The 19680-nt window shown below is 35.0% G+C and overlaps 1 protein-coding gene and 1 long non-coding RNA gene across 9 annotated transcripts; both read right to left on the bottom strand.

Annotated features, from left to right (window-relative positions):
* Positions 1 to 459: 459 nt before the first annotated feature.
* On the bottom strand, positions 460 to 17240 carry LOC110879446. Of its 3 annotated transcripts, none has more exons than XR_002558666.2 (4): positions 1835 to 1947; positions 1212 to 1431; positions 998 to 1060; positions 460 to 837 (listed from the first exon to the last, which is right to left on the bottom strand). XR_002558666.2 is itself a non-coding variant. In XM_022127905.2 (4 exons), exons 1-4 carry the CDS (start codon positions 17206 to 17208, stop codon positions 641 to 643), a joined length of 390 nt encoding a protein of 129 aa, XP_021983597.1. In that variant the 5' UTR covers positions 17209 to 17240; the 3' UTR covers positions 460 to 640. The 3 variants fall into 3 exon arrangements, 2 of the variants coding, with proteins under 2 accessions (XP_021983597.1, XP_021983596.1); XM_022127905.2 differs by lacking the exons at positions 1212 to 1431; positions 1835 to 1947 and adding exons at positions 16708 to 16824; positions 17196 to 17240; XM_022127904.2 differs by having other exon boundaries at positions 1212 to 1331; positions 1835 to 2048.
* LOC110879447 lies at positions 6758 to 14134 on the bottom strand. 6 transcript variants are annotated; one of them, XR_002558668.2, is made up of 9 exons: positions 13777 to 14129; positions 13575 to 13654; positions 12326 to 12499; positions 11995 to 12253; positions 10883 to 11135; positions 10673 to 10799; positions 9526 to 9718; positions 7543 to 7614; positions 6771 to 7175 (listed from the first exon to the last, which is right to left on the bottom strand). It is a non-coding gene; the product is annotated as an uncharacterized LOC110879447 (long non-coding RNA). The 6 variants fall into 6 exon arrangements; XR_002558667.2 differs by having other exon boundaries at positions 7543 to 9718; positions 13777 to 14134; XR_004867757.1 differs by having other exon boundaries at positions 6771 to 7941; positions 13777 to 14128.
* Positions 17241 to 19680: the final 2440 nt, after the last annotated feature.

Here is a 19680-nt window from a genome sequence, read left to right as displayed (position 1 = left end):
ATCATATACGTGCGTGCGTGTGTGTGTGTCAGATAGCTGTGAGTAGAGTAAGAATCCGTACGGCAAAACATCTCATAAGTGACAGCAAAAGGAGAATCATCATCTTGGTCCAGTCTCCTTGGCGGCAATGGTGGTGGCTTAGGAAGAATATTTCAAATAAGTTTTAACAACCCAAACGAGTGTTAGCAGATGCGGCAGGAGCTGACGACGAATCGGCTTCAGTGTAATTAATTTTTGGATATAGATATGTAGCTTAACTAAAATATGAGGGGTGGTTGTTGTGGCTTTTGACCTAGACTTGGATTTTATGTAAATTTATGCAGGGTTCACTTCACTATACAAAGATACTAATTCAAATAGAGTGGTTCATACAACAACAAGAGAAGTGTTTGGGTGCTAATTGTTAATCAAAATGAGTATTTAGGACAAGGTTTGTTAATCAATCAAAAAATAGCAGCCTAACTGATAAAAGATAGTTCAAATAAACTTCCATAAATGTGTTTTAAGCTAAGAAAGCACAAATACATAATTGGTTGATTAGACATGCTCACAAACATTTGAATAATAATAAAGTAAAGTAAAGTTGTCATGTAGTCGATGAAATTGGTGATTGGGTTTGCTGGTGCTCGAAAGAAGCACACTACTCATCAAATCTGGATTTAGGAAGAATGCCTGTGAGAACTAGGTGACCTCCGACCATGTGATACATGCCATATGGTAAGTCGATCACTTCTTCCTCTTCCTCGTCCACCTCTGGTTCAGGGTCATCGTATGGAAGCTGCTTAAAAGGCACCCATGTCCAGCCTGTTTCCACACTGGGGTTAAAGGGCATCCTCCCTGTTCATTAGTTATAAATAAAGGAATTACTAGTTAGTTAGTTAGTTAGTTGGTATTTATTAACAAAAAATATTATAAGTTTGTTAAACGACTAATGAAATAAACATAGAATATTTATTATTAGTTTGTTAAGCTAATGAGAAAGATACATCATACGAACCTGCTGTTACAGGCTTTGGTGGATCCAAAGAGAGGCGTTTAGCTTTCACTTCAGTTTTGGTACCTAATCATTCATTTAAAAAAAATGTGGAGTTAGTATTAATCAACAATAATAAAAACTATAATAATATCATAGCATTTTGCAAAAGAAAAGGTAAAGATTGCACAATATAATAATAATAATAATAAAAATAACCCAATGGAGTGGTTGTTACCAGAAGCAGAAGCAGAAGCAGTTGCTGCTGCTGCTGCTGCTGCAGAGTTTGGAAGATCCTCCTCGTCGTCGCGAGGGCGCTTGAGAACGGAGCTTCCTTCTTTAACTTGAGCTTTTCTACCTATCAATTAATTTACAAGATAAGATTGCGTGTTTCACCAGTATTATCTTCAAACAAAACCGCTAAAAGAGTCTGCCTGCTGCTGCTGCTGCAGGGTTCACTATAATAAAAATAGATTGGTTCATACAACAACAAGAGAAGTACGTGTTAGGTAGTCTTCTGTTGTGAATCACAACTTAACAAATAATAATAATAATAATACAATAAACGTAGAATTAAGATGGAAATACAATAAGAAATTGCAAGTAACAACAACAACAACAATTGGTAGTACAGAAAGGGGTGGGAATCTTAATTCATCATGCCCTATTCTCTTCCATGCTCTTGCTTCAAAATATAAACACTAAGCCAAAAGTAATTTATCAATTCAAAACGGATTTATTGAACGCATAAAATACAGTCTATACAAATTCAATTGTACTATACACACAGAAAGAAACGGCAACTGAATTCAATTGGCAAGAACCACGTAAAATAAGAAATCGTTGGACATAGTTACGTACCTTCGTCTTCCATCTCTGATGATGAGAGACAAATTTCGATTTTAGGGTTTCGAGATGTTTAGGGATTTTGGGGATAGATGATAATAATTATATAATATTCCCTTTGGCGATCTTTTTACACTTTGCCCCCTCTATCAATTCCGCACTTTTTTCGGTCGAAACAAACAAGCACTTGACGGAGGAGAGGCCTGCCGTTAAGAAACTAAACCCATGTAATTTGAGTTATTTGACATGCTTGCCCTTTCATTTAGTGGCGCCATTTAACGTGGATAACGGATGGGGTTAACTTTTTGGATACTTGCCCTCTCATTTAGTGGCGCCATTTAACGTGGATAACGGATGGGGTTAACTTTTTGGATGAAAATCACAGCTTACTAAAACATTTTCTTTTTTTTTTTAGTAAACTGTCATTTTGGTCCATGAGGTTTGATTACTTTTACCGCTTTAGTCTGCAGCTCCCAGACTCTCTCTTTCTCACTTTTCCTTTCAACCTAAATTCTGACAATACGGTTGTCTTTGCATACCGACGATACATAATCAGTAACCTTTTACAGAACAATGTCGTTTATATAAGGTGGGCGGTGGTGGGTCTTGATTTTGGGGATGCTGGTGGCGGTGGTGGGTTTTGATTAAGTGAAAAAATGGTGGGGGTGAACAACGGTGATACTGGTGGTGAACGGTAGTGATACTGGTGGTGAACAGCAGTGATGGTGGGTTTTGATTAGGTGAACAATGAGGATGGTGGTGGCGTTTGGAAAGAGGGTTTTTGAATTAAAGTGTTTAAGGTGGGGATTTGAATATGGACATGCCAATTGTTAAAGAGGAAGTTATGGTGGCCGGAAAAGGTTGTCGCCGAGTGGCAGTGAACGATGTTGGGTCCAACAAAGGAGACGAGACGATGGCGAAAATGGTGGGGGTGGTGGTTGATGGCGGAGACGAGCTGGGTGGTTGTTGGCGGTGGTGGTTGCCGGAGACCAGCTACAGTGGTGTGTGTATATGTTTGATAATGTTTGAATACGTGATTGTGTATCAGTGTATATTTGCCCCTGAGGAAAAGGACAAAAAACCATGATTTAATTTGAGAAGAGTAAACTCCCATTTTGGTCCCTGAGGTTTGGTCACTTTTGCCACTTTAGTCCAAAACTCAAACCTTTTGCATTTGGGTCCCTGTGGTTTCAGTTTTATTGCCATTTTGGTTCAAAAGTGAAGTCAGGTCATATTTGTGTTATAAAATCATGTTATATTGTCCTTTTCCTTAGAGGCAAAATGATCATTATATAGAAAATTTATATAATATATTTTTCTTTCTCTCCCATCTCAAACTCTGCACTCTTTCTCTAAACACCCATCTGTCTCTCTCTCTCTCTTCTCTCTTTCTATCACAGGGTCAATGGTGGAGACGGTGGTGGATAATGGTAGAGACGATGGCGATGGTGGATGTTAATGGTGGAAATGATGGCGATGATGGATGTTATGTTGGAGACGATGGCGGTGGTGGATGTTAATGACGATTACTTATTTCGATCGATTACTTTCATGAATAATGACTTACATGCGTTAAATCATCATAAACAACATCACCAAATCGGCCGATCTGCCTCACAACAACAACAATCGGTCCGATGTCGGCAGCTAGTCGACCGTTCTTATGAACCATTCTCAAGCTCCGATCTGCTTCACAAGAACAATAAATCCGATTCAGGTTCCGATCTGCTTCACAATCATCAGAATGTTTCATATTTCATCCCCATCCTTCATCTTTTATATCAGGTTCAGTTTTGATGTTTGATAAAGACGCTGGATTTGGGGGTGTTGATGTGGAAGTGTGAAGGTCGTGATGGTGGTTTGGTCATGATGGCAGGGACGTCGGCGGTGGTGGCGGCAGCGTCGGAGCAAGTGCCGGAGTGGAGGTGTGAAGGTGGTGATGGTTGTTTGGTCGTGTAGATCAGAAGGGGAAAGAGAGAAAAAAAGGAAAAATGGGGGGGGGGCAGGTAGGCAAAATGACCATTTTGCCCTTCATTAAACTGAGGAAAAGGACAAAAAAATCAGATTTTTTTTAGAAATCTGAGCTGACTTTGATTTTGGACCAAAATGACAACAAAATTGAAACCACATGGACCCAAATGCAACAGGTTTCAAATTTGGACTAATGTGGCAAAACTTCCAAAATGGCAGTTTACTCATTTGAGAAATATGAGCTGATTTCATTTTTGAACCATAATAGCAAAAAAAAAAAAAACCACAAGGACCAGATGCAAAAGGTTTTAAATTTGGACTAAAATGAAATTGAACAAAAGAAAGAGACGCATGAGTTTTCACCAAGGGTATTCTAGTCCTTCCAACTCAATAATTTTTCTCTCCTCCAATTCACCCTCGTTTTTAAGACATTAATAACTCTTTCGTATGACATTATTTTTTATAAAAATGAGTTTTTTATACTATTGATATACCTTGGAAAATAAATTAGAAACCCAAAAACGTAAAATGCAACTGGCTAAAAACTAGACTTTGACCTGCTTTAAAAACCATTTTAACCCATTCTTTGGCTAATTTTTTAGCTTGTTTGGATAAAGCACAAACTATATTGACCCTTTAACAAGCAAATAGATAGAAATTGCAATTCTAGTTTTGTAAAACACATGTTCGTTCTTCGACTTTGATGAACATACTAAGGTTTCTAGTAAACTATATTTTGATGAACTTTTTTTTATCAAAGCTAAGTTCATTGCATGGTTACAAATCTTATTTAGTAAATCCATGAAAACACAAAAAAAAAATAAGTTTTTTTCTAAAACGCAATGAACCAAGAAACACAAAGAATGTGTTTTTTTTTTTTTTCTAAAACGCAATGAACAAAAAACAAAAAATGTGTTTTTTTTTTCTAAAATGCAATGGACCAAAACACACAAAAACAATGTGTTTTTTACTAAAACGCAATGGACAACAAACAAAATAATGTGTGTTATTTCAAAAACAAAATGGACAAAAGACACAAAAATATGTGTTTTTCCTAAAACGCAATGAAAAAAAAACACAAAAACGTGTTTTTTTTTCTTTCTAAAACGTAATGCACAAAAAACACAAAAAAATGTGTTTTTCCTTGTGTTATAGAACTCAATGAAAGAAAACACAATAAAATGTGTTTTTATCATTGTGTTATATAACATAATTAAAAAACACAACACACTAAAACACAAATAAAACACAATGCGATAAAGATAAATATCCATTTGTCATGTTCAAATACTAACATTTATTAAAATGGAATGAAGCTTGCTGTTAAAAAACAATATTCATTACTGCATGTAAAACGCAATATAATAATTAAAAAAACAATTTTGATAAACGCAATGAAAAGATCAAAGAATGCATACTGAATCTGCTGATTTTATCCAACTACTCATTTTTGTCATCTCTAAAATATATTAAATCAACCTTTTCATTCAAGTAAAAGAAAGCAATGGAACATACCAGGTGAAACATCAATGGCCTCCTTAGCGCGATTCCAACCAATCATCCATGTGACCTGATGAGCTGCATTCGGAGGAGATGAAGGTGTCGTAGAGTCACTTGTAGAGAGGAATGTCGTCGGAGCTGGAGGTGGTGGTTGCTAACTGGATTGTGAGAGTCGGGTTCGGGTAAGAGTGTGGATAAGAGATGTTTGCAAGATCGGTGTTGTTGTTGGTGGTGGTGGTGGTTAAGGCGGCGACAGTTGCCGTGGTGGTTATGGTAGTGGTGGCGGTGAAGCTGGGTGATAGTGTGTGGTGCAGTGGTGGTGATGGTGTAGGGTTAAGTTGAAGAGAAAGGAAATGGATTTTTTTAGATCTGGGTATATTTGATATTGTTTGGACTAAAATGCCCTTCCTTGTATTTTTGTTATTTGTCACATGTCATCCTATTATTGCTCCCTATCCTTCGGCAGAGCCACACTGACAGGCGTCAGACATCAGTCTCACGACCAACAACTTACCCCTTAGCTGGAGAAACTTCTCCTTGAAGAAATCTCAGCCCAAATTCATGCGCTTTTTTGGCTCATTTCTACACACCAAAATCCATGTGCTTCTTTGGCTCATTTCTGTATGTCAAAATCCATGCGTCTTTTTGGCTAATTTCTTACGCCAAAATCCATGCACTTGTTTGGCTCATTTCTTACGTCAAAATCCATGCGCCTTTTTGGCTCATTTCTTACGCCAAAATCCATGCGCTTCTTTGGCTCATTTCTGTACGCCAAAATCCATGCGCTTTTTTGGCTCACTTCTGTACACCAAAATCCATGCGATTTTTTTGTTCCTTGACGTGTGAACTCAACGAGAACGTACCTGTACCACGTTAACTTCAACCAAACAACATTAGTACCGACCAGTATTGGTACTTTCAGAACTATTACTAATATTCGTTTTTATTGTTTCAATCGATGTATAACACGTGTTTATATTATTTTTTGGGCATATCGTGACTATATGTTTTCCATTTTTCATTTTTTATGGTTGTTTATCAATGTAAAACGCATATCGGTACCGAAATTATCTGAACCATTACGGATCTAATTCCGCTGGATTAAAAAATATTGTAATTAAAAACTGCAAGCTTTAAAGTTTAATCCTGGATTCAGCTTTTGATGTTTGAATGAAACTTAGATTTTAAGCTGAATCATTTTTTGCACTTTGCAGCTCAATGTACTAGCTTTTTTGAGTTTGAGATATGCAGATTAAACCAAATTAATGTCTATGAATTTGGACATGGTTAATGTTTTGGTAAAAAATTACCGAAGCAATTTAGTGACCAAATTTAGTTCGTGAGGTAGTGTGCTATGTAGATTTGTAAAAATGTGTTAATTTAACTGATAATAAGAACAGTTTCAGGATATAGTTCCATGATAATGAACTATATCAGTTTATAAAAATAATGTAAGTATAATGAAAATCGACACAGGATGTACGAGGAAAGCACTTGATCTTTTTAGATCGCCAGCACGAAACCTCGGGAGCTGACAATTGTCAGCTGCCTTTGTTCTTCTTATTGATTGAACAGCAGGATACAGCTTCAGGATAATGCTCGGATCAGCTCTAAGTGTTACAATGAATGTGAAATATAAGTGTTGTGACTGAATGTGATCGTAGCTGCAATCTGTAAGTGAAAGTGTGCGGGATTACACGTGTTTACCTACTGATCCGGCACTCCTTTATATAGTTACAAAAAACAACTAACTATCCTATAATTTCGGGATACTGCGAATATTCCCCTATGACCGTTGTAGACTTCTTCTCCAGCTCCCAACGTTCGTCTTCCAAGCATCTTGAGCGAGTCTTCAGGAAGACTAAGTCCATGTATCCGTTGGTCCCTTGCAGCCAAAGAAAATCGTTAGTGGCGAGTAGGATACCCCCGCATGCATGATGTTACAAATATCCTGGTTCAGTATCCTAGTCGCAGTATTAAACATATAATATCAGGATATGTCTTCGGGATATGGGTTCGAAATTCCACCCATAACAGTTAAACAAATTATTTATTTAATTATTTATTAATTATTATTTTTTTGACATACAACCTCCTTGCATACAAATAAAACACTTTAGTATTAGCCTTCATAACGTTAAAAAGTTCATTAATTACCCTCAAAATTTTAAGCAGAGAAAGTTTACGGTTAACCTAGCCGTGAGGCATAGTGTAATTATATATATATATGGAACCCATTAAGTGGAAGTTACCTCTGAAATCATTCTTGGCCGTTAGATCTTGCTGAGATTAAATCCTGTCCGTATAAACTAGCAAAATAACCACTACAAGCGGCGGTTGAGAGGAGTTACGAGAAGTTACTTGCAGTTTATTAAGATGGACCAATAAAAATGCATTATGAGAACGTGGGTCCAACAAAAGTGCAAGTTATAATTTGACGGTTAAAAAAGTCTTCCTTATTTTTAGCAAGTTAGTGGGGTAGTGGACAATGTAACTGTCCAATATGATGGCTATATAGGAAGAATGAGGTACCACAAAAATCTGTCTTCTTTTCACATTTAACCCATTCGAACAACACCACATTTGCAGCCATTGATGACATTGATGCCTTCTACCACCTATCCTAAGCAGCTGATTATGCGAAGGTACCACTAACCCAAAAAATGAATATTGTTATATATGTTAACGCACGTATTTATTGCAGTCAAGTACCAACGCAGCCATACCCAAGAAGGAACAATTCTACAGCCTATTCAAAGATAACAGGAAGGTATTGTTTTTCTTTGACACACACACAGAGGTTAGCAATTTAAACATGGTGTAATCTTTTAATACGTTTTCTAAATTTCTATCAAATTTTTACAGCTGAGTAAGAATGCAATGACAACCAACAAGGAGCAATACCCTAGCCAATTCAAAAATTATCAGAAGGTATTTTTTTTACTTCCACACACAAGTTAGCAGTTTAAACATGGTTTCAGTGTTTAGTCTATTTTTACCTTCACATATAGCTATGGATGACTACTACCTATTCAAAATAGTTAACTATGCAATGAAGGGTACCAACAAAACAACAGGCAAGAAGAAGCAATTTTATGGCTCATTCCATAACACACATATTATCAATTTAAACATGATGTGATTGTTTAATCCGTTTTCTAAATTTCTTAATTACAGTTGGGTTAAAATGCCATGACAACCAACAAAGAGGAATTTCGTAGCCCAATCAAAGATTCCCAGAAGGTATTTTTTTTTTTTACTATCATGGTTTAAGTGTTTAATATGTTTTCTAATTTTCCCTAAATTTTTATTATTTAATCTGACAATGAAAACATGGAGATTATTTCATATGGTCAATTTTTCAGTCCCTGCAAATCTGATATGCACAGGAAGGTAAGAGTTTTATAACAACTGGCAATTGCACAATAATATCATACAGGGGTGTGAATTTTTGACACGACCTGAAAATACGACACGAACCAAATACGAAATTCACGGGTTCGGGGCAGTTTCAGGTTGAGCCCGCTTAGCTAAACGGGTCAGGTTCGGGTCAACCTGGTCGGGTTGACCCGTTTAACCCATTTATATTAAAATTATATTTTTACAATATGTTTTATATCATAAATATAATTAGGTGTGTAACTTTATGTCATAATTATAACTTAAAAAGGGAAATTGACATAAGATTTTATGATTTTAATGTAATCATATTATATAAATTTGTGTGTTTTTTTGTAGTAGATGTTAATTTTAATATATTAATTTGCTGAAAATTTTTTTGGGTTGAATGGGTCGAGTTCGGGTCAGCCTGAGAATATTCAGGCCGGGTTCGGGTTCATATGTATGACACATTTTTTGCCTTCGGGTCGGGTCGTTCAAATTTTTCGGGTTCGGGTCGGGTTGAACCCATCAACCCGCGAACACAACCTGTTTAGCACCCCTAATATCATATGGTCTAATTTTTAAGTCATTGTCACACATATATATATATATATATGTAATTACATTATAAAATGTATTTTTCTATTTTCAGTTGTAGAAGCTTGAAAAGCAATAGATAGAAAACATGTCTTTTAAATTGGAAATAGGATGAAGTCATTGACATATATGCATTTCAACTGTAAATCAACAACAATATGAATCTAATGTATCAAATCTGAGCATAAAACCGAGCATTGAATTCTCTACAGCAATAAATTGTACTTTAGAATCATACTTATGAGAAACCTTCATACCTTTAGAACAGTGTGATTCCTGTGGCGATGACACCACCGTCAGCACATCCAAAAACGCATTCAGTCTAACCACCTCTGAAATCATTCTTGGTCGTTAGATCTTGCTGAGATTAAATCCTGTCCGTATAAACTAGCAAAAATAACCGCTACAAGCGGCGGTTGAGAGGAGTTACGAGAAGTTACTGGTAGTTTCCTGCAGTTTATTAAGATGGACCAATAAAAATGCATTATGAGAACGTGGGTCCAACAAAAGTGCAAGTTATAATTTGACGGTTAATGTTTAGATTGGTAAGAATGTAGAATAGTATTGAGGGTGGCATTTATTTTTGTTAAAAAATAAATTAATACTTGTATTTATGTACATAATAAGGTTCCATTATCTTACTTGTATTTATGTACATAATAAGGTTCCATTATCTTGACAAATATTTTTAAAAAATAATTTATTATGGTGTTTTAAGATTATTCTTTTTAGTTTTTATATTATTATCATAAAACAGTAACTATCATATTATTATTATTATTATTATTATTATTATTATTATTATTATTATTATTATTATTATTTTATTGTTATTTTTATTAGTATTATTATTATTATACTATTATTACTATTACAATTATTACTGTTATTACTATTATTATTATTTTTATTATTATTTTATTGTTATTTTTATTAGTATTATTATTATTATTACTATTATTATTATTATTATTATTACTATTACTATTACTATTACTATTAGTACTATTATTACTATTATTATTATTACTATTATTATTATTATTTTATTGTTATTTTTATTAGTATTATTAATACTATTATTACTATTACTATTATTACCGTTATTATTATTATTATTATTATTATTATTATTATTATTATTTTATTGTTATTTTTAATAGTATTATTATTATTATTATTATTATAATTACTATAACTATTATTACTGTTATTACTATTATTATTATTATGATTACTATTAGTACTATTATTACTATTATTATTATTATTATTATTATTATTATTATTATTATTATTATTATTATGCCACCACTGATTAAATCCAATAGATTTGGAATTTTGAAGTGAAAATACATAATTGGAGATTGTAACACATCACTAATTTATTCACTATCATCTGACCTTTACTACAGAGGGTTTAAATTGACCAACGGCTTTTGCAGCGCCTAACACCGTTGCGGAACAACCCATGTCAAACTTCGTCAGCCCTATAGAACAACCGGGGCCCATCTTAATGTTGTAGCCACCACTGCAAACATAGTGAGATTCAAATGGCATATGTTATACCAAAAAAAAACATAATAACTGAGATATGTGATAAATATGTTCTACCTGCGACAAGACCTCATCAACAAGATAATTGTAAATGATTCTAAAAACTCCACCGGTAACTCCAAGTAATACAATGGCAAGGAGATCAATGGTGTTGTAAGAAGGTACTGAATTATTGATATCGCGCATGATCAGACCATCTTCCCCAATCAATCGACACTGTCCAGTTTTACAATATTCAATCAGGCCCTTCAAAACCACAGCTACTACAACAGTTGTGAAAAACGCTTTCCAAAGAAGAGCGCTCCGCCACCTGTTAAGTATTAACATCATGGGAATAAGGTTAGGATAACGCAGAAACAAAAAGAAAAAAAAAGAACCGTTTTATTTTTCATTTTAATTAATAGTATCCATGTCAGGGTAATATTAAATTGACAAATTGCATAAAAAGCTAACCAACATTTCACATATAGGTATCAACCTTTTATAGGTACCGAAAAATCAAACGTGGTCAAATACACTATTAACTTGCATAAAAATTTTGAAACTTTGAGCGATTTTTTCGAATTTTTGTAAGAAATCCATTATTTTTTTTCTGGTCTAAAAAAGTTGCTTACCTTTTTATGCACTTAACCCTATTAAAAGTGCAACTAGAAGGTGATTAAGACTGTGGGGTATGGGCCTTGGGTTGGCTAAAAACGCCCAAGTCACCACCCCGGGTGGGCTTGGGTTGGGGCGTTGCCCAAGGAGCGGGAGTTTGAAGCCGGGCGTGGGGCGGGCTAGCGATCCTATGTGGCGGGCACCTATTCGCTTGGTGGCCATGTCATAGCGGGGGTTTTAAATTTTAATAAACTGCCAAGCCAAGCCACGCCCCAACCCAAGCCCCTCCATACCCAACGGACACGTCACTCACCGATGGAGGGCTCGAACTCCACGTGTCAACTCATGCCCCCAACCCAAGCCCCACCATACCCCACGGTCTAATGGTCATATGTGTTTCACTAAAAGATAATTCCACTTGATTCTTTTACTTAAAAAATGCAATTGTTTGTACTCTCATTTGTTTTAAATTGTTATTCATCTTATTATATTAACTCTACAACTAAAATGAATATTCATCTTGTCATCGAATTCATTGATCAAACGTGAGTGTGAGAGAGAGTGAGAGGGACCATGAGGCTGCTTCTTCAAGTGCAAAGAGAGCCCCGCCAACAGGGGAACGAAAAGCAGCAGCAACACCAGCAGCTGCACCACATGTGATCAAGTCCCTCCTGTCCCTATCATTTTTGAAATATCTAAGCCATGTCCATGTCAATACTTTGTAGATGCTCCTTGACCAAGTAAGTTAGCTATGCAAGCCCCCATGTGAACCATTGGGCCTTCCTTTCCCACAACAAATCCAACAGCCACTCCAAATATCGATCCAAAAATCTGTTCAAATAACATCATTATCCAACAATCCAGGACAGAGAGAGAGAGGGAGATAATGCATATGGTACACACCTTTACAAAGAGGGTGCTTGGAGCCAGAATAGAATGCGCATCTACACCATTAAGATAAGCTTTAACCTCAGGTATACCGGAACCAGCTGCGGGGCAATATACGCACAAAGAACTCCAGCACATGTTGCCAGATCCATATTGCAACCCACAAACACAGCAAATGCCAGATAATAACTGCATTTTCACAAACAATGAACTTTTAGTCACTTGATAGATCTAAAAAACCTTCGCAAAAATCATAATTTTCCATTAACAAAAGGCATATGCAATCAAATATAAAAACAAAAAGGTGGAAATTTTTAGGCTTACTTTTGCTTAAGCATAAGATTGCCAGTGAGAAGAAACTTAAAACCAACAATGTTTTTCACTGCAATGTTATTGAAAAACCCCCCAAGCCCATATATAAGATATAAACCCATATATTATCTACGTAATATGATATTCTCCATATCTGCACAATTCGATTATCAATTCATGATCATCAGTTGATATGTAATTAATATTATATGATACAATATGGTTACATATATATTCTCTATATTCAAAATGTTATATACATATTATATATACCCATATATAAGATATACACCCATATATTATCTATGTAATATGATATGTTCAGATTACAAATTAAATACATTCATTTATAGCATCCACAATAATAAAGTGGAAGGCATATGCAATTTTCTGTCCAGTTTTACAAATATAACTACTAGGTAACAGCCCCAAAAACACAAATAAGTTGCCTTAAAATAAATTAATTGTAACCATAGGAAAACCTGTAACGTATTTAGTCCTAAACTTTAGAAAGTGAGTGAGTGGGATTATAACTACAAATATAACTACTAATTAGGACATGGTGATAGTGGGTAGACTTAACCGCTCTTGTAAGTAAAAATAACCGCTATGATTGAAGACTTTAAATATAGCTTCTATGTCATATTTCACTTTTACATTCATGCACTTCTAAAATCATTAATCAACGGTTAGTAAAGCTTCTCATTTTTATTGTTTATGTGTTTTAGATACATTGATATTTCTAATGCTTACTTTAATTCAGGATTACACGTATATAAAGATTCCTACATTCTTCCTACGTTCTCTTTAAAAACAGGTAAAGCTTCTCTTTTTTAATGTTTATTTATGTAGGGATTGTGTAGATAAAGTTTCTTCAAACTTTCAACATCTTCACTGCAAAGGTTACATGACCAGTAAATGTGCCCTAGGATAAAAAAACGACTGAACTTACAAATCATTTAGGTAAATGTGCCCTAGGATATGAACAGCATACCGCCACTCGTCATGAAACGTAACACCTTGCGAAGCAATCTACATAACAAAATCAGTAAAATAAGATTGAAATCAAGCCGGCGGTGACAAAATCAGGGTTCCGAATCTGAAAAAAAAACACAAATCAGTTGACGATCGAAACTATATCGAATCTAGGTTACCTGAATGAATCAAGCTGAAAATAAAACAAAATCAGTAAAATAAGATTGAAATCAAGCTGCTGCCGCATCTCCCACAACCGCCACTGCCTCCACACCTCCCGTCACTGACCCCGGACCTCCACATAAACCTGATGGGCCACCTGCCACCATACCCCTCCATCGTAGAGATGTTCGGCATGGAGGGTGAAACCAGGGAGAGTTTAGCTTAGGGTTTAAATATGGAGATACATAGAGATTAAATGATTGCAGGTTAAAGTATAATGGAGCGGCAGATTAGAACGGGGGAGGACAGAGATTGGATGTGTGTATAGACAGCTAGGGTTTTCAGGGTTTTCAGACATATTCCTTCAAAACCTTAATAGTCATACAAAGGTGTTCAGCCCATAAGACCTACTTTTGTGAAAGCCCATTAGCTTATACCAATCCATTACTAATTATATAATTTTATTTCTTAAAATGACCTGTATTAGCAATACTTATACTTTATATTCACATTCCCTAACATCTTACTGGTCCATTACTAATATATAATTTTATTTCTTAAAACGACCTGTGTTAGCAATCTTTATACTTTATACTCACATTCCCTAACATCTCGTGTTAGCTATACTTATATTTTATACCCATGAACTTAAATGCATTACATCAAACGTATAACGTAAAATACTATGTGTTCCTTCGAATGTCATTAATGGTTATTTATTGTGGCTACTCATTCATAAATGTACATATTGTAGACAACAAGTGACTATGGCGGATCTTCCGGATCTTCCGTTTTTGGTAGTACTGTACGTGATACTCCCAAGGCTTCCACCAAAGGTTGTTACCCAGTGCAAGGTTGTATGTAAACAGTGGTTATCCTTTTTGTCATCGCCAGAGTTTCTAAGGCTTCACTGTTATTTCATGCGCACATCCGTTGACCAAAAAATCATCACGGCTGGTCCACGATCGTGTATTGTTCGTTCCTTGGATCGTGAATCTCCTAATTTTAACTTACCCACCAATGTTCACATCCCCTTCAATTGTCAGTCGTATAATTTGTTGTTTATATCAAGTTTGGACGGAATGTTATGTGTTTGTCTAAAGAAGACATGTGAATTAGCTGTTTGGAATCCCTTAACCCGTGTGTATAGGAAGTTGTCAAACTCCAATGGTCAAGGTTTCTACGATTTGGAATATGATAGTCTCGGGATCTGTATAGACTCTTCGTATGATTACATTATTGTTCACATAAAACGGATACAATCTATACTGACCATTTGGATTTATTCGATGAGACAAAATTCATGGTCAACCATACGTTGTCTAGAAGACACAGTCTACCTTGGACATACCTCTACATGGTCCCCAGGGACTTTATGTGGAAATAGTTTGTATTTCACAGTGTGCCAAGGGTGTCGTTCGGGTAATGAAACGCTACTTCGTTTTGATGTGGATTCAAGGATGTTTTCTGTCATAGGTTTCCCAAATGTGTGCGGACAACGAGTTCTTGGTAATTTGGTGAATATACGAGATGAACTTCATCTAATACTTCATAGCGGATTCTATAACCTACATGTCGAATTGTGGAAGTTGCAAACTGAAACTTGGATGAAGGTGTTTGTTTATCCGCATGCCGTTCATAAACCAGTATCGCTTGTGTCCAGCATCAAATATGTGAATGCAACTGGCAACTGCATTGAGGTCGACCTTATGTCGGGAGCAGTTGGACAAATAGATCTAAGTATGAATGAAATTACCGGTTTCTCTAATCTACCCTTGTATGAAAGCTTGAGTACTGTAATTTATCACGAGACTATAGTGTCTCCTGATCTTTAGTTATGAGAATTAATTTGTATGGTGAGGAGTTTTTAAGTGTCTATTGTCTTTTTACAATTCATATGTACCTCCTAAATTCCTTAGCGTAAGCCGTCCAACGGACGGGTATTAAACTAGTTAGTTTAATAAACAAGTCATGTTTTGAGTTGAGATATTTAACTAATCTAATAAAATCATGGTGTCTGGGTTATGGTAAATATAAATGGGATTAAAATTAGAATTATAAGAATTCAAGTTGTGACATGCCAAACAAATATCGACACGTGTTTTAAATCGATTAAAAACCATAAAAGTGAATACCGTACAAGTACATTGTTATTCGGTGGGTATTAGTTCATTATAGTATCAGTATCGTATGGTACTTGGTATACTTTATGATACCATAAATACTTTATTTTCTATGCAACTACGTTTTCAATAAGAGTTTATAATGAACGTTAAAAAAAATTAAATATAACTGCGTATTTAGATTTTTCCCAAAAATTCATGAATGCAAATTATTAGAAAAAATCAAAATAAATGTTATATGAAAAACTATTATAAGAACTACTATTGAATTATGAAAAAAAAAAAGATTACTGTTTATTGCGGTTGCCTTTACATATAACTAGGTTTTTCTCCCAGCACGTTACGCTAGGGATTCTGCTACGCTTCTAAATATAAAAACTAATCATGCTACAAATCGTACTAAAAAGAAAATTAATGTTTATTGCGGTTGCTTTTCATATAACTAGGTTTTTACACCACCGCAACTCACTCTCCCTCACCGAATTCCCCAACGCCATATCCTTTCTCGACGAAAACCCTAACGTCGCTATCATCCTCTCTTATCTGGAACCAGCAACCACTTTTGCTCTGGCATCGACCTCACCTCCCTACCCTCCCTCACCGACGACGCCCAATCCTCGTCCAACTGCGGGCATTCCGGTTTTGGTACCTAATCATTCATTTAAAAAAATGTGGAGTTAGTATTAATAAAAACTATAATATCATAGCATTTTGCAAAATAAAAGGTAAAGATTGCACAATATAATAATAATAATAATAATAATAATAATAATAATAATAATAATAATAATAATAATAATAATAACCCAATGGAGTGGTTGTTACCAGAAGCAGAAGCAGTTGCTGATGAAGCTGCTGCTGCAGAGTTTGGAAGATCCTCCTCCTCCTCGTCACGAGGGCTCTTGAGAACGGAGCTTCCTTCTTTAACTTGAGCTTTTCTACCTATCAATTAATTCACAAGATAAGATTGCGTTTCACCGAGTATGATAGAGTCTGCTGTACAAGCCAAATAACAGATACTAATTCAAATAGGTTTTTGGAGTCAACAAGAAAGTCTTAGGGTGGTAGTTCATAACCAAAGCTGAGTAGATAAGAGTAGTTATGTTTTGGTATTATTTCTGTTGTGTTATTTTAGCAAACAATTATTCATCAATAAGCCAAAAGTAATTTATCAACTCGAAATCGGATTTATTAAATGACAAAGAAGCTTAAACATAATTCAATTGCATACACACAGAAACGGCAACTGAATTCAATTGGCAAGAACCAAAAACAACACGTAAAATAAGAAATCCTTGGACATAGTTACGTACCTTCGTCTTCCATCTCTAAGAGAAAAATTCCGATTCGTATTTTAGGGTTTTGAGTTTTTTTTGGGATTGGGGATAAATGATGATAATTAATATATCCCTTTGCCGATCTTTTTCATCTTACACTTTGCCCCTCTATCAAGTCCGCGCTTTTCGGTAAGCAGTTGAGGGGTGCCAAATTTAAAACCATGTAATTTTACATGATTGCCCTTTCATTTTATGCCTATTCAACGTTGGTTGGTTATCTCGACTTATTTCAAGTTTTGCGTAAATTTCAAATTGACCACATAATTACCCTTTTTCTTTTTTTATAAAAACTAAGGGTCTGTTTGGTATGAGGTAATGGAATAGATGAGAGAATGGAATGGATGAGGTAATGGAATGGACAACGGAATGAAATGGATCATTCCATTCCATTGTGATGTTTGGTTACTCATATATGAATAGAGTGAATCATTACTTTGTACAATTTGATAAACAAAAAAAAAAAGATGAAGTAAACACAATTGTATTAAAGCGACAAAAATATAATTGACTCAATAATAATAATAATAATAATAATAATAATAATAATAATAATAATAATAATAATATATTAATGATAAAAAATTAATAATAGATTTTTCATATATATTAATATTAGTATGAATATTAATAAATATAAATATAAATACAAATAAAAGTATAATAATAATAATAATAATAATAATAATAATGATAATAATAATAATAATAACAACATATTTGTTTCTATTCCTTGAAGGAATGGAAAAAAAACACCTACATACTAAGGAATGAAAATTGTTATATTTGGAAGGAGTTACATTCCCTTGGAATGCTCCATTCCATTACCAATGATAACCAAACATGTTTATTTTCATTCCATCAGAATGATGCATTCCATTCCACCTTTCATTACTTCATACCAAACGCTACCTAAACACCTGATTGCCAATTATATACTTAAAACTAAAGTAAATGAATAGACGAAAACTGAACTAATAAAACCAATTAACTGTAGCTGAGAAAAATATTATGTGTAGTGTAATACTTTAAATGTACGACTGAACCAACGAAACATATTTATTAGTGAAAAAATAAAAATAAAGAGATGAGACACTATACGACAACTATATAAATCAAAATCTAAAAAAAGTATGACATCCAGAAAGTACCTTTCACAGACCGTTACATCTTAGTTACAGCTTTGTGGTACATGTTTATAGTTAGTATATAATTACATTAAAGAAGTTAGGAAAAAAAAATATGTATGTTAATAGTTACACTGTAAGATACTTTGGTTTAAAATACATATATCTCAATTATTTAAAATAATTCATAATTTTTCTCATTTGAATAAAGGGGAATAAATTATCACTTATTTGACATGGTATATTTGCCTAAAAAACATGACGTTTTCTATGTGATATGTATAGATAATATGCATAGTATATGAAGAGCAAAATATCATACCTGGTATGTAAAATGAAGTCGAGTTGAATTAAAAATCATTAGATTTAGAGTTAATAGCCAAAATGGTCCCTGAAGTTTGCTCACTTTTGCCACTTTAGTCCAAAATCTAAAATTTTTACATCTGGGTCCCTGTGGTTTGCATTTTGTTGCCATTTTAGTCCAAATCTCAAATCAGGTCAGATTTAAAAAAAAACTGGTTTTTATCCTTTACCTCAGGGGCATTTTGGTCATTTAATACTTAAAACAATTATATAATATATATATATATATATACACCCACACAGATACACAGACATATCTCTCTCTCTCAACATGTCATTGCTCTCTCTCTCTCTCTCTCTAAACTACCACCACCGCCACCGTCGCCGCCACCGTCAAGACCATCATCATCATCAACATCGCCAACACCACCGTCTCTCTCTTATCTCAATCTCACCACCGTCAAGATCATCATCATCATCAACATCGCCGCCGTCGGCACCACCGTCAAGATCATCATCATCATCAACACCACCGTCTCTCTCTCTTCTCTCAATCTCACCACCGCCACATGTCTCTCTCTCTTCTCTCTCTTGAAATCCGACTTTAAATCAGCATCAAAATTTGAAATCGATGAATTGTGGTTTGTTATCTTGACAATCTCAATTGGGTTTGATTCAGATCCACCACTCCCATCGTCTCCACCAGTTGTCGCTGTCGGCACCATCGTCAAGACATCAGGTTTTGTGTTTGTATAGGGTTTTGTGGCAAGGCTGAATTGCAGATATAATTGTTAGGGTTTTGTGTTTGTATAGGCTTAATTGTGGCTTGATTGTTGTTAATTTTGATGGTTCAGTTCTGAAATCTGGGTGAAGGGGAGTTTCGGGGGTGGAGATAGATGGTGGAGGTGGAGATAGATGGTGGCGGTGGTGGAGATTGATGGTGGTGGAGGTGGAGATGGCGGTGGTGGAGATTGATGGACTTGATGGTGGTGGAGGTGGAGATGGCGTTGCCTGTTTTGTCGATGAGGATGTTT

The sequence above is a fragment of the Helianthus annuus genome, chromosome 9 (assembly GCF_002127325.2).
Source record: "Helianthus annuus cultivar XRQ/B chromosome 9, HanXRQr2.0-SUNRISE, whole genome shotgun sequence".
Classification (NCBI taxonomy): Eukaryota; Viridiplantae; Streptophyta; class Magnoliopsida; order Asterales; family Asteraceae; genus Helianthus; species Helianthus annuus.
The sequence above is the reverse complement of the archived record's forward strand: the minus strand, read 5'-3'. Positions and strand labels throughout refer to the sequence as shown.